Source organism: Sylvia atricapilla, chromosome 11 (assembly GCF_009819655.1).
Source record: "Sylvia atricapilla isolate bSylAtr1 chromosome 11, bSylAtr1.pri, whole genome shotgun sequence".
NCBI classification, from domain to species: domain Eukaryota; kingdom Metazoa; phylum Chordata; class Aves; order Passeriformes; family Sylviidae; genus Sylvia; species Sylvia atricapilla.
Genome location: NC_089150.1, coordinates 6,153,371 through 6,167,188, shown reverse-complemented (window position 1 = coordinate 6,167,188; position 13,818 = coordinate 6,153,371). Strand labels below are relative to the sequence as shown.

Here is a 13,818-nt window from a genome sequence, read left to right as displayed (position 1 = left end):
CAAGTATTGCCACAGGACACCCATGGGGGAGCCTGGGTGACACTCAGGGGGCAGGAGGCAGCTGGTACCCAGCTGTGTGGAAATTCTCTCTGCAGGCTACAGACAGAGGCTGCCCCAGAAGTGACTGAGAGCAATAACCCAACACACACACATTCTGTCAGCTACAGCAGGGAGAGCTCCTCCTGCCCCCATGTATTGGGATATTAAGAGAGACAGGACCACTGAGAGGTGTCTTAGAACATGATTTATTGCCTCAGCCTCAAGAAGGGAGAACGTCTTCACTGCATACACCAGGAGTTGGTGGTCACAAGACCACAGGGTTTTTAAAGGTTTATTAGCCAATAATCGACTGCCACACATATTGGTTTTAACTTTCACACCAACAGCTAATTAAACTGTATCACACATCCTGCTGCAATGCAGGCTTTTTTAATCCAATCATATGGTGACACACAAACTACTCGTTACACCTTAAAGCTTTTTACTATTTCTGTAACTACTTCTATATCCAAACTTTAAAACCTTAAAACTTTCCACTACCTAGCTTAATATGTCTCTCTGCACTACAAACCCACATTCTTACTTATGGTCTCTAAATTTGGATGCCTTTTCCAAGGTCTCAGCTTGAATCCTGTATTCTCTTCTGTATTTAGGCCTGCACACACAAGGTTCTGAGAATTCTCTGTGCCTCGATTTCCCCCATCATGCAGCTGGGTGAGGGTCTGGGAGCAGCAGTGTCCCCACAGGTAGAGGCAGGGCTCAGCTGGCTGTGCTCAGCCCTCACTGCCATCTGGACTCTCTCTGGGGCTCACAGGGAGAAGCAGCAGCTCTGCCCCCCACGCCCTGCGAGGTGCAGAGTGATGTCACACAGATGGATTTTGGAGTTCTTGGCAGGGTCTGTACTCAGGAGGTGTCTTATCGTTCTGCACTTGTGCACAGCCAGCCCCAGGCTCTGGGTGTGGGTGCCTCTGCTCCACCCCAGCCCAGAGCCAAAAGCATTTCACCACGAGGCAATTGAATGCTTCCTTTCATGCACAGAAAGGAGGTGTCTGCTGTAAACCAGCCACCTTTCCTTCCTCCCACTCCCTTTTGTCAAGGGGCATAGTTTGCCTTAAATCCTCTCCACTTACAAGAGACTACTGGAGGGTTGGTTGGTTTTTTTTTTTTCCATCTATCTTTTCCCCTTGCCTGTATTATCTCTGGTCTGGGAGATTTTTTTTTAAGCACTGCTCCTGTTGCAGTTTGGAAGCTGGCAGGAAGGTAGCTGCTTTCCTCTCCCAGCAAGGTGCAGATGAGGATTGGAGATGAGACACTGAGGGCAGACCTTGGGAAGCTCCTGCAGGCACCTCACACACTGTGCAATCACCTTTTATCCAGAATAAAGCCCTGCTGTGGAAGGCCGGTTTGGATTTTCAAATGAGGGACCTCTCAGAATAGCAGCAGGCGGCAGATTTTCAAAATCATCTTCTTAGTGACCTGGGAGTACAACTCACTTCAAAAGATGTAAGGGTTTGGGCTGCTCAACTTTTGAAAAAGTGAAACAGCTTTGAACAAGCACTGAAATTCTTCACCGTACAGACAAGAAAAAAAAAAAATCACTGAGTTCCAAACCTCTAAATTCCTCTTCTAGTACTGCCTGTTAATGAGTCTGCTTAAAAATGTGTCTAGGGCTTACATGAAATTCACTGCAAAGTCAAAACCTAAGTCCAAACAGACACATACTCCAAAGCACTGAGAGTGTCATTTACTTGGCAAAGGTGCTTGCTATCTTTTAGCCATGTGAGTGGGCAGAGGGCAAGCTCTGGAGAAAATTCAGCAAAGATTAATGAGTTTGAAGGTATGGGACAACATACTTTCATTCCTAAAGAAGCTATACTGTTAGTTATGAAGAATTGGCATCTGGTCAAAATTATGTCCTCACCTGCTATTAAAGAATTTGGCTTTGAAAAAAATTTTTTTTTTTTCAAAAGTAATCCTAAACCTGGCTGAGAAAATAAATAGTTCCTTTTGATTCCACACATAAGAGCTCCTGCCACAACTGGTGAAGGCATGTTCCCTCTGTTTGAATGTCACCCCAAGACAGACAGAGAGCAGCAGGACATGGAGACTCTCACTGTGGTGTCACACATGGAAGGTTTCAGGAGCTATTGCACCTGGTAGTGGCTTCTTCAGCATGCCAGGCCTCTGCTGAATTTGCAAAAATTTGCAAAAAACCAGGTTTTCCCCCTCAGCTCAGCAGTGTGGATTATCTGGGTGACAGAAGCCAGCAGATTTCTGCTGCTTCCCCAACCCTGACATCTCTCTACCAGTGAGCAAGCACTGGAATGAATAAATGGCAATGTTTGTCTTCACAGCCTTTCCAGCCTGGTGAGAAGCACGAGATTTTGAGCACCATGCCAAAATTGGTACAGAAGGGGGTTAACCAGAGTCCTGTTGTGCAACTGGAGCTGCTGCTGCCAGCCTGTTCTGGACCAGGTACACCCACCACACTTCATTCCCATTGACCAAGCCACAGGTAAAAAGGGAAAGACCCAGCAGCCAAGCCACCATTTACCTCTGATGAAATCCTGTGCTCCCAGTGTGGTTTTTTTTCCATAATGCTGATGCTCTAGCACCTGACTAGGGAATACAATCAGCCCTTTCTCATGCTCAGAACAAGGCAAGAGCTTTCTGTCCTTGTCAGCTTTTACATCAGGCCAGAGCCTTGGGGTCACGTTTTGTCCCAGCAACTGAATGAGAGATAACTCCCCCTTCAGATGACCAGCTCCCTCCTTAGAAGACTTTGGAATTGATTCCCTGTACAACCACAGTGATTTTGGGTAACTGAAACCAGGAGATTTTGCAACAGTGGAGGTGAACAAGAATCTTTTAATCAGGAATGAAACACACACAACTAACGAAGTGCAAAAGTCACTCTAGATGTACCTATGGCTTCCTTTCCTCACCCTTGAATTTCAGCACAGACCTCTCCTACAGGTACTCCCTGGCTGTGAGAGTTTCAGTTTGGAGATCTGATGAGTCCCTGCAGCAGCCTTACCCTAAAGGCAACACCTGAAAGAGCTTGTAGTACTTTGCAGGGATGTGCTACCACCCACACAATCACCATTCCCATCTCAGCCACCGTGTCTGTGGCCTCACACTGCAGCACAGCCCTGCCTGTCAGGCCAGGCACACCCCAGTGCCTCACACCACTGGGCACTTTCCAAATCTACCCCATCCTGCACAGCATGAGTGAGTCCTGCACCCGAGTTTCTGCAATTACTGCTGCTAAGACAGGACAGCTCACTGTGAGAACTGCTTGTTGTGAGATCCTAATCTACACCTGAGAAAATGGACTCAGAATGCCAATCAACCTCCAACCTAAACCATGAGGGTTTGCAAGACAGTGTAATGTAGAGAAGACAAGCTCAGCTCCCCCTGAAAGAGTTCTGACATTAGCCCTGCGAGGTGCAGATGGGCCTTACCCATCCCATCCAACCCAGGCTGAAAAAAGCTCAGCACAGGCACCAGAGATTTGGTCCTGAGAGCAGCAAGCTCTCAGAGCTGGTCAGTGCAATGATCTGCACCAGGCTATTCCAAGGATTCAGCTGTGAGTGCCTTGGCAAGGCAGGTTCCCCTTTTTCTGATGCTTTCAGATTTTAACAGACCAAAGGCAGAGCACAGTTCCAGTTCTGATCTGCTGCCGTGAAGATCTCTCCATGAACACTGCCTTAATCTAGCAAATTATCATGTGAGGATCTACAAGTGAAGGAACTGCAGCTGTCCGCAGAACTGGGCCAGGCATGGGCAGCTCTGCAGCAATTTGAAAAATCAGGTAATCAAACAATCATATGTGCATTTAACTACCAAAAATAAAGTATTTCCTTGTGCCCCCCCCCCACCCACCCAATAACCAACATCTGAACAAATAATTTGGGTTCAACAGACGATCACAGGGCTAGCACGTTAATTCTAAACATAAATTACATGTGTCATGTCCAGCTATCTCTGAATCCACAGCCCAAAGGCTTCAGGACTCACGCTGGGTGGGCAGATACCAACCTCCATTGTGAGAGCAGAGTGAGGCCTCTGGCAGCAGGGAGCTGCTTTACCAGATTGCTTTTTGGTGGATAGGAGAATCCTTAACAGTGTTGAACATTTCCCTGCACCAAGGAGAATGGATTCCAGTTCCACTGACCACGTGTCAAGTTTGCAAAGCTTTCCACAGTCCCGCTGAGGGGATGGCAGCTATTTCTGTAAATACTGCAAGCATCCCTGTGTGTCTCTTCAGAGAGGCATTAAGCAGTGCCACAGACCCAAAAGACACCCTTTTGGGTGGGGCTGGCCTCAGCAGCAAGGCTTTCCTTCATCTGTCAGGCTGTATTCCCAGCTGGAAACCTCAGGAGAGCAAACCAAGGTATTTACTTTCCAACAACTGAACCCTACAGGAAGGATAAAGTGTAAACAGCAGAAACAAGGAAAACTGCCTTTAAAGGGTCAAATCTCTGCTGGTTGAAAGCATGTTCTTTGTAAATACAGAGGATAAAGCAAAACTTCCTTCAGGCTGTACAGTTATTATATGGCAAGTTACAAGTCTTGTAACTAGCTAGCTAAAAACGTTGGCAAGCCACAGCTTACAAACTTCTCCAGGGTCTTTTGGCACTGTGCACTTTTAGTGGGTTCTAGCCTTTGTTTCTGGTGCAAATGTGTTTTAACCAGGTGCTCTGAAGGTCACAACATCATAAATAACAAGGACATCACTTAGGAGCCTGCAGCTCCTGCACTTCTGCAGGTTGGTGCAGTGGGAGCTGCAAGCCTTGAGGAAGCTCCTTACTCCCCTCTCTCCTGCCAACATCACACAACACAAAAAAACCACCAACTTACAGCTCATGAAGCTTCTGGCAGAAGCTCCAGCCATCGGGGTTGATGCGGGATATGGAGTTGTTGCTGAGGTGAAGCTGGTGCAGAGAGGAAAGGCCGTAGAGAGAGCCACTGTTCACTTCTGTCAGGCTGTTGTATTCCAAGTGGCTGTGGGAAAAAATCAGAAGGAAGTGACAGATCAGCAGCACTGCTCAAACGCTGAAAGGATTTCCAAAAAGAATTAGGATTTTAGCCATTCCTACACACTTTCCTACATATCCATGTGGGCACATGCATGTGTGGGCATCTCTCATCAAACAAAGACAGAAATTCAAGGACAACACAAAAGAAATGCCCAGAAGGAGATGTGACTGCAGAGACAAGTTCCACTGCAAGTAAACTGGGCCTAAAGCATCCCATTCAAGTTTGTATTTGCAAAGTCTCAGCTGTGTGACAGCAGCACCCAGAAACATGCTGCCTTCATCAGCTGAGACCTTGCAAACACACCTGGAAGCCAAATGTGTTGGGAGCTTCAGGTATTTCTCTGCAACGACTAAACAATTTATTCTCTGGTATGGAAATAAAACACCAGGAATGGCCAGCTTGGTTTCTAGGTATCCCATGAGGTGGAATAATACTGTCTGCAACACAGAGTTTCCATCTATCAGTCCAAACAAATTTGCAGAAGCCAGATATTTAAAGACCAACTGAGATAAATGCTCAATGTTCAAATCTGTCAAACTTTCAAAGGAGTAGTGCCACAGCTTAAAAAACAGTGCTGTTTTTGCTGAACACTTGTTGAAGCAGTGAGCTTTTGTAAACTGTGGGTCAGCTATACAGAAGCAGCTCTGGGCATGCAGGACAAAGAAAGAAGCACAAGAAGTGGCACAGATGCCCACAGGTCTCTGCTAAAATACAGAAAAGGATGTGACAGCAGCTGAAGTTGAGGCTGTTTAAGGAAAAAAAGAGCTAATTTCTCCAACTTACAGAACTTGCATTTTGGCTAGCCCCCAGAAGGCCCCATCAGTCAATTTGCTGATGTTGTTACGCTGCAGTTTCAGGACTTCCAAACTGTCCAGCCCCTGGAACGTCAGCCCTTCAATCAGGCGGAGGCGATTTCGGTTCAGCTCCCTAAAATCACCAAGGCCAAACAAGTTTATTAAACCCCAGCCCTTTCTCACGAAGTCATCTGTGCAGCACACAATGGGGACAGCAGTGCCAACAGCTCCTCTGTCAGTGGTTCCCAGGAGACAGCAGAAGAGCACCGGAAACTTTCAATCCCAGAGCCATCCAGGGAAGGCAGCTGGGTGCGATCTCCTAAACAAACTCACCCCGGGACAGGCTTTCACTACAGAGAAATAACAGACTGCAGCAATTCCTCTTCATCCCTCCTCTCTCTGCATTTCTTTTAAACCATTGATCCTTCTCATCAATTTTCACACTTCATCCTCCCTCCAAGAGCAGACGCCATTTGAACCAATACAGTCAAACGTCGGCATTATTTCCTTTACAATACATTGTTTTTATAGCACTTGTAATAGCCCAGTAAAAATGTGCTCTGAAACCTGCAGGTGCCCCAAAAGTGTGGGCCCAAGAGGAAAGTTTGTGGCCAAGTCTGAATGGAAAGCTTTCAGTTTCCCTGACAAATGTCACATTTCTTTTTCTACTATCAGAAACTAATAAAGAGTGAAAGAAGGTTTTTCCAGTAACAACGTAGTCTTAGTATTTGTGTATACAAAGGTTTCCAGCCTGGTTCATATTAAATTTCTTTTTCATTTCCCTGGGTGGGGAAGGACCCCTGAATTTTGGCAATATCTTTTTTGTGAATATCATAGCACACTGTGCCAACCTGTATCAGTCTTATGGATTGCTTGACCCACCCAGACATACCAGGTGAAAATCCAGTTCTGTAAAGTGCAGGGTAAACTGCAACAAAATGCACTAAAAGCTGCAGCTGGAGCTTATACAACTGATACTTTTCCACACATACAAAGATTAAGCTAAGGCTAGTTCCCCATTCAGTGTTTGTGTTGAGGAAAATGGTGGATGTTACAACATCTGAACTTGTTTTGGAAAAGATGAAGAAGCCGTAGAGACTTTAAGCTTACTTTTCAACTGCCTAAAAAAGCAATGTTGAACTTGCACTCAAGATGAGTATAATTAAAGTCAAGTAAGCAATAAAGATTTTGCAGGCCTAAAGTCCCTTGTTGTGCTGCACTTCCTGGGCTATTAGTGAAACAGGCTTTGCCAGAAAAAGAACTGTACACAAATTCTACAACACACCAATCTGGGTAACTTGCAATTCATTCATGTTTATCTGCAGAGTTAAACAACCATCTCTGAGGCTGTCATTAAGAGCACCAATTACTCCATCTCTCAGTGCAAACCGTGTTCCTAAACAGAGTGAGTTGTTTTCATTATGGCTCTGTACATGATGCAGTCAAACACAGTGAATTAGAAGCCTTCACTCAATGGACAGTAACTTCCAACTGAGAGAAAACAGACTTTTCAGATGCATATGCTGGTGTGTTCCCCTATCCCATCCCAAACTGGCTGTAAATCCTGCATGTATACAAACACAAATGCACAGGCTGGCTTGAGGATTTGTCTCGCAGTCAAGAGGTTGACACTTAGAGGTGCAAGTTCTAACAGCATTTGTGGACTTTATGTTAACTAACAGAGGTGAACCTTCTGCCTATCAAATCTGATAAAAGGCTGCATGGAGTCTTAGGCAGGACTCATTCTCCAACCTTTTGGAGGGTTGGAGAACATGCTTTATGTCCAAAAAGGGCTACCTTTGGACATAAAGCATGTTTATAGCTGCAGATGTCTGCCTGTCCCCATGCAGGCAGAAACAACAACTCTGTGTGTGTGTGTTAACTCATCTGAGCTGCAACTTTCTCTGCCCAAATATCACCTCGCAGTTTAACAACCTCCCCTCACTGCTTTTTTTATTGCCACATAAAGATACCTGTGTGGCCTTGAAACACTAACATGGCAGCTGAGGTCTGTCACTCTCAACAGAAATGTCTTGCAAACCTTTCTTGCACCACAGTCACCAGCATCTTGTAAGGGAATGGATTTGTCTCACTCTGTCAAGTGCAAAGATGCTGATTGCTGCAGCATTCCTCCTTCCCCAGCTGATCCAAATAATGGCCTGAAAAGCCAAGAGTTAGGAGACAAGAAGGACTCTCCCCCAGTGTGTCTTCCTAGGAGCTGGCAGAGGATTCCTGCACAGCAAATTCTACATTTCATAGATAGTAGGTGAGGAAGGGTGACATTTAGTGTGCAATACCCCCAGGGTCATTTTATCTCCATCAAGTGTGGCCGAGCTTAATTAAAGTGGGCATTTGTACTCACAGTTGTATTAGCCTGGGCAGCCTGAAGGCCTTGACAGGAAGCTGAGTGATCCTGTTTTTGCTCAGACGCAGTGTTAGCAGGGACCGTGACAGACTATCAAAAGCACCAGGCTCCAGGGTGCTGATTCTGTTGCTCCCCAGGTAGCTGCAATAAATCACAGCAGAAAAATGAACGGTTCTGCCAGAAATCACCTTTTATCAGGGTTTAGCTGAGTCTCCAGACAAGCTGGTGAAACTGCAGAGATGGCGTCAAACCAGCTGAATTTCTGGCTGCAGCAAGGGCACAGGGCCTTTCCCAGAGCCTGTGATGAATGTGGAGAATTGCTGGGCACTTCCAAAGAGCTCCCTGACATCCTCCTACTTGAACAAGGCAGTCAGGAGTGGAAGCCAGAAACTGGAGACTATTCCAGTGCAGGATGATGCTATTCATTCCCCATTTTCCTCTCAGTATCTGTCCCAGGGGTCTTTTTTATTTGGATCCTTGTCTGTAGCTACAGGGGGCTGTTTCTGCAGGACAACAGGCAAACATCAATCACACCACTCTCTTACACCCTCACGCAACCAGGAACACAAACTTTGGTGTAAACTCTATTCTCTGAATAGGCAAACATCCTGTTGGGAAGGTGTTAATCACTGCTTGACCCCATTTTCTTCAAATAATCAGAGACATTTCTGTTCTCAATGTTCAGAAAGCCACTTTAATGATGAAATAGCTGTTCTCTCTCCACTCTTCTAGATGCACATGGGTTTGCAGTTGTAAAGACACCCACACACGAAGGATGTAGGATATCTGAAAGATATCTTTTCTTTGCAACACAATTAATAATAATCTGCATGCTTTATAACGACATCAAAATTTAAACAGCACTCAAAAAACAACCTGAACAACAGTGACAACGTGCTGCCTTCTTACTTTCCTTTGCCCTTAAAATCCCGACAAACAATCCCACACTCCTTATGTTCACTACTTTTTTTTTTTAAAGGTTTGAGGCCCTTCTCTCTGCTGTGGTAACTCAACAAAAGCAGTTCCCAAGAAGAAAAACTCACAGCTCCTTTATGTGCAGTCCCTGTGGAAAGCAGCCGTTTCGGATTTCCGTGATGTCATTGAAGCTCAGGTCCAAGGTTTCCAGGGTAACGTAGGGCTGCAGTCGACTGCCTTCAATGCTGCGGATCCTGTTGTGATGCCTGAAACAGCCAGGAGCAGGGAAAGAGACGATTTAGTTCTCTCAGAAAAACAGAAAGAATATCCGAGGCTGCAGCAGGCTGGCCCTGAGTTTGTGCACTCAAGAGTTACGGTGGCTTTTCAACAGCTGCCTGAGGAGAAACCCATTCCAGAGAGACATTCCCTAATCCCCTTGCTGCTCCTCTGGCTGGAGACCAGCTCACAGGTATCTGCAGGCTTCCAGACACTTTTTCCCTTCTACAGAACTCTTGACTCCACTCATCAGTTCCATTAATCTGGGCTTGCCTACAAGCCTGCACTTCCAAACTGGATTTGCTACATGGATGGACTACAGGGCTGTTTTTGAATCCCGAAGGCAAAGAGTGGAGATCAGTGGCTTAACCAACCTGCCAAGAATGTGTCTTTCAGAGAAGGAAACAAATAAGTAAATACAAACTCAACAGAAGTTACATAACATTCTTATTTCCTAACGATTCTTCTGAAAATTCCCAGCTTCGCATCGTGTTACGATGATTTTTAACACACAGAAATAAGAAGGCTGGCAAATGTTCTTGCAGGCGTTTCCTTATCTTTTGTTACTTTTGTCCCACTGTGGGATTGGGACAACTCTGCAGTGCCAGTGCCTGCCCAAGCACCAGCCACAGGATCAGATCCTGCACTGATCTGTGTTTGCTGCCTTGCCAGGACAGCCTGAGGGATTCAATCTAAGATTTTTCTTTAGTGAAAGTCCCACCAACTGCCCACAAACAGTTAAATACCTTTAGACTTCATCTGTACTCAACAAGGTCTAAAAATCACTCCCCCCACTGAGTCCTTTCCTCTGACTCCTTTCTGGCCTGAGTCAGTAGAGAACAGTAATCAATTTAAAAAAAATACATTGTGCATTAGTCACAAGAGGCAGAGCACATGCCTGATGTGAATTTAGACCAGTCACTGATATTACTGGCAAGGCTGTGAGTGAGGCACTCCAAACAGAGACGCTCACCAGACACTCGGGAACTTGCTGAATAATAAGAGATAGTAAAGAGAGTTCAGACAAGTCCTGTGCCTCAATCCATCCAGATACCTACTGGGTGAGCAGAGGAGGGGCGAGCAGCCAGTGAAAGCACTCCTGAATGCAAGTCCCAGCTCCCCTGACAAAGCATCAGCTTTTTCTAACAAGAAACTGAGGGATGTCTGACACAGCTTTTTGGGCACTGAAGCTTACAGCTGTTTAGGAGCCCATCTTCTCCAGCCTCACCCCCATTTAAAGGCTCTCCCAGGGGTTCAGACAAGCCCCTTTTGAAGAAAACCTCCTCCCTTTTGACAGAAAATGCCAGCAGCACATGGCAAGGGACCTGCTCCTATATCCTCCCTGTTATTAAAACCAGATTGTTTCACCACAACATTTGCTGGTGCCCACAACAGGAAGAGTGCAAAATCTGCAGCCCCAGAACAATCTGCTTTTGGGAGACTCACCCTTTAAACAGCCAGCACATGGCCCTTGCTTAACGCTGGGGAAACAGGCACAGAAACACTACTTTGACTGAAGAGTTCAGATGATAATTAATTCAGGGCAGGCTCAGAAAACATTAAGGACAAATTTTACAGCACTATAGCAGTGTGCTGCTAATACAATGCAACAAGGTGTCAAGAAAAATCAAAGGAAAGTCATAATTTCTGTCTCCAAACTGGTTATTCCATGGGTTACCTGCACACAGGTCTCCATAACCACAACTGTTTCAAAGGTAATAACGTGGCTGCTATCCAAAAGACCAATATTCACTTACAGCTGGGAATAAAGTCTGAATTTCATATCCATGCACCTAGTAGGTCAGAGGTACACTGAATTTATAGTATAGTGAGACCAAAATACAGGAAAAATCACTATACTCAGAATTTTGTGACCTCCATTAACTAAACACATGGACAAGGGGAACTTCTTTCCCCCTACAACTAGTTTGTTTTTTGGGTTTTTTTTTTCTGGTTTGGCTCGGGGTTTTTTTTTCAATTAACTCAATTAGTAGAATCACAAGGTTCAGAAATTTTAATCTTTTTTTCCTCCTCAAAAGAAGAGTGCCCATTAAATGTGTGTCCAAGCCTGATTCAGGAAAGTACCTCAACACAGGCATAAGTGGAAGCAAACCACGAGCACGTTTTCTGGAGCTCTCCTGAAGCAGGGGCTGCAAGTTCAGCTCTGATCTCATCTAAGCTGTGATGGCTGAGATGAATCTGGCTGTAAATTAACAGGAAATGAAGGCTTGTACAAACGAACGTGGAGAATCCATAAATCACCTGACGATCCCTGCACAGGGCAGTGAAGTCTGCAAGGGACTGAGAGCACAGAGTGAATTTGGACATGAAATGCTCTTCAGAAGCCAATATTTTTTGGTTTTTTTTTTTTTCTTTTTTGGAGTATTAATATTTTTGTGCTTTGGTTGCTCAACATATATCCACTCTGCCTGCCTGCCAGATCTCCCAACCCATCCCAGAAGACAGAGTCGAAGAAGGGAAGAAAAGGACAGGAAAGAACTATTTTGTTTGAGCCATGTTCACAGTTTCCAGGTGACTTCTGTCTGTTCGCCTCTGGCTTTTCATGTGCTGCAGCTGGCAGATGGGATGGATGCATTATTTTACACAGGCAGAAAAACTGGCTGGTTTCTCTCCCAGTCTCCTTCAAACATGGGCTGACTCCAAATGTAACTCTCAGCTCCAAACACCATCTCGGGCCAGCCCCAGCTGGGGAATGTCAGACAGTTCCCTGCAAAGCACTGCAGCCTCTCAAAGCACTGCACTTCAAACAAAGCCTGCGACTTCTCCTATACACAGCATGTGATATGAAGGCTACAGAGCCCAAACCTTTCGCTAGCTTGATTACAATTTATTTTTCATTCTTTTGGTAAGAGCCCAAGTGTGATTTAACCCTTACTGTTACTGCTTGGATCCTCTCAGCTCTCCTGCCTTCGCTCCCCTGTTCATCGCAAGGGAGTTTTACAGGAAAAAAAAAAACAAAACAGGGATGTTACAAATTTGCCTCTCCCCTTTATCACTGACTGGAAAAGGGCTGGATTTTTCCCAACCACTTCACACTGGGTCGGCTTCAAATGATCAGATTTTAGTACCAGCTGCCGAAACCAGGCGTTAAAGCACAAATAACTGGTGCTTGCACAACCAACACCTCCAGGTATCCTTTCCTCTCCCCACTCCTTAGGTATCACAGTCTGGAAACAGCTTTCCCCGCCTCACTTCAACCAGTGTTACCTCAAGAGTATACAATGACAGGGCTCCAATGTGAGATTGTGCAATTAGAGCTGGGAGTGGGAGCCAAGTCTCTGGGTTTCTATTCCCAGCTCTGGCACCGACTCCTCTGCCTTGGGCAAGTTCCTTAACCCCTCTCTACCTCTGGCTTCCCAAAGTGCATGGAAAAGGACTATCCAGCTAGGATGATGCAGCCTTTGCTGAGGACTAAAAATCCGGAGTGAAAGCAGCTCAAGTGAGAAAGAAATCACAGGAACTAAGGCGCCCGTCCAAGTCCATTTAGGTTTGTTTATGAATATGGGAGGACCTGGCTAAAACAACTGAGCTTCCAAGCTCATACCCAACATCATTCCCAGAGACACCTCATCTGCAGCAAACGCAGACTGGAACGAACACCTCTGTGCCAAGCCAAGGTAACTCAGAGTCAGCAGCGATCCCTTTTACACTCTCCGCACACATGGCACTTGTTCAGGAACTTCTTCACCCTGGGGTCAGCACCAGCCCAGAGGAGAGCAGAGCTGGGCGGATCCACCCTCCAGCCCTTTAGTTTAACCTGCCCAAATCCTGGTCCAGCACCCCCAGGCAGCCCAACCTCTCAGCCCCTGCACTCTGCACCGCCCTCGGACAGACCCCTGGGGCTCACAGGAGATTGGGATGAACCTCAGCCAGCTCTTTGCTGAACCAAGCCCGAGAGGAGCCCATGAGGAAACAAACGTGTGGCGGAGGAAAACAAGCAGAACGTTCCAGCGAAGCCAAAGCGTGTTTGGGTCTGCTCCGACTCGGGAGGGAGCTGAAGGGGGTGGCAGGAAAATAACAGGTGGCGCAAAGTCAAAGGCTTGCAGCGTTTCCAGGAATCTCAGCTTGTATTTTAGAGGTAAAGTTACACTTTAATCCCGGTGCGTTTCCTCATTCGAAGCGTCTTTGTGAATATTTATTTGATAAACAGGCTGTGAAACATTTTCCACCAGACCTAATAGGGGAAGAATTCACCTTCCTCTTTGCAGCAAGCAAGGAGAACACCACTCGGTTTAATTTAAACCTCAGCTCCCAACTCCTCGTGTGAAATGGAGGCAAAGAGCAGCACAAACACGTTCCTTTGTTGTTTGAGCCACGTTCACTGCCCCCAGCAGCTGCCCACTCCAAAGCTGACAGCGGAAAATCAAAGCAAGCAGACCCTCAGACAGGAATGCACCAGGGGCT

The 13,818-nt window shown here is 46.0% G+C and overlaps 1 protein-coding gene across 1 annotated transcript in view; it reads right to left on the bottom strand.

Annotated features, from left to right (window-relative positions):
* Window positions 1-13,818, bottom strand: part of LRIG1 (leucine rich repeats and immunoglobulin like domains 1) — a 93,043-nt gene that overhangs the window by 25,437 nt on the left and 53,788 nt on the right. Inside the window, 4 exon segments of the mRNA XM_066327216.1 lie at window positions 4,864-5,007; window positions 5,827-5,970; window positions 8,200-8,343; window positions 9,246-9,383. Of these exon segments, the coding sequence (XP_066183313.1) occupies window positions 4,864-5,007; window positions 5,827-5,970; window positions 8,200-8,343; window positions 9,246-9,383 (570 nt within the window).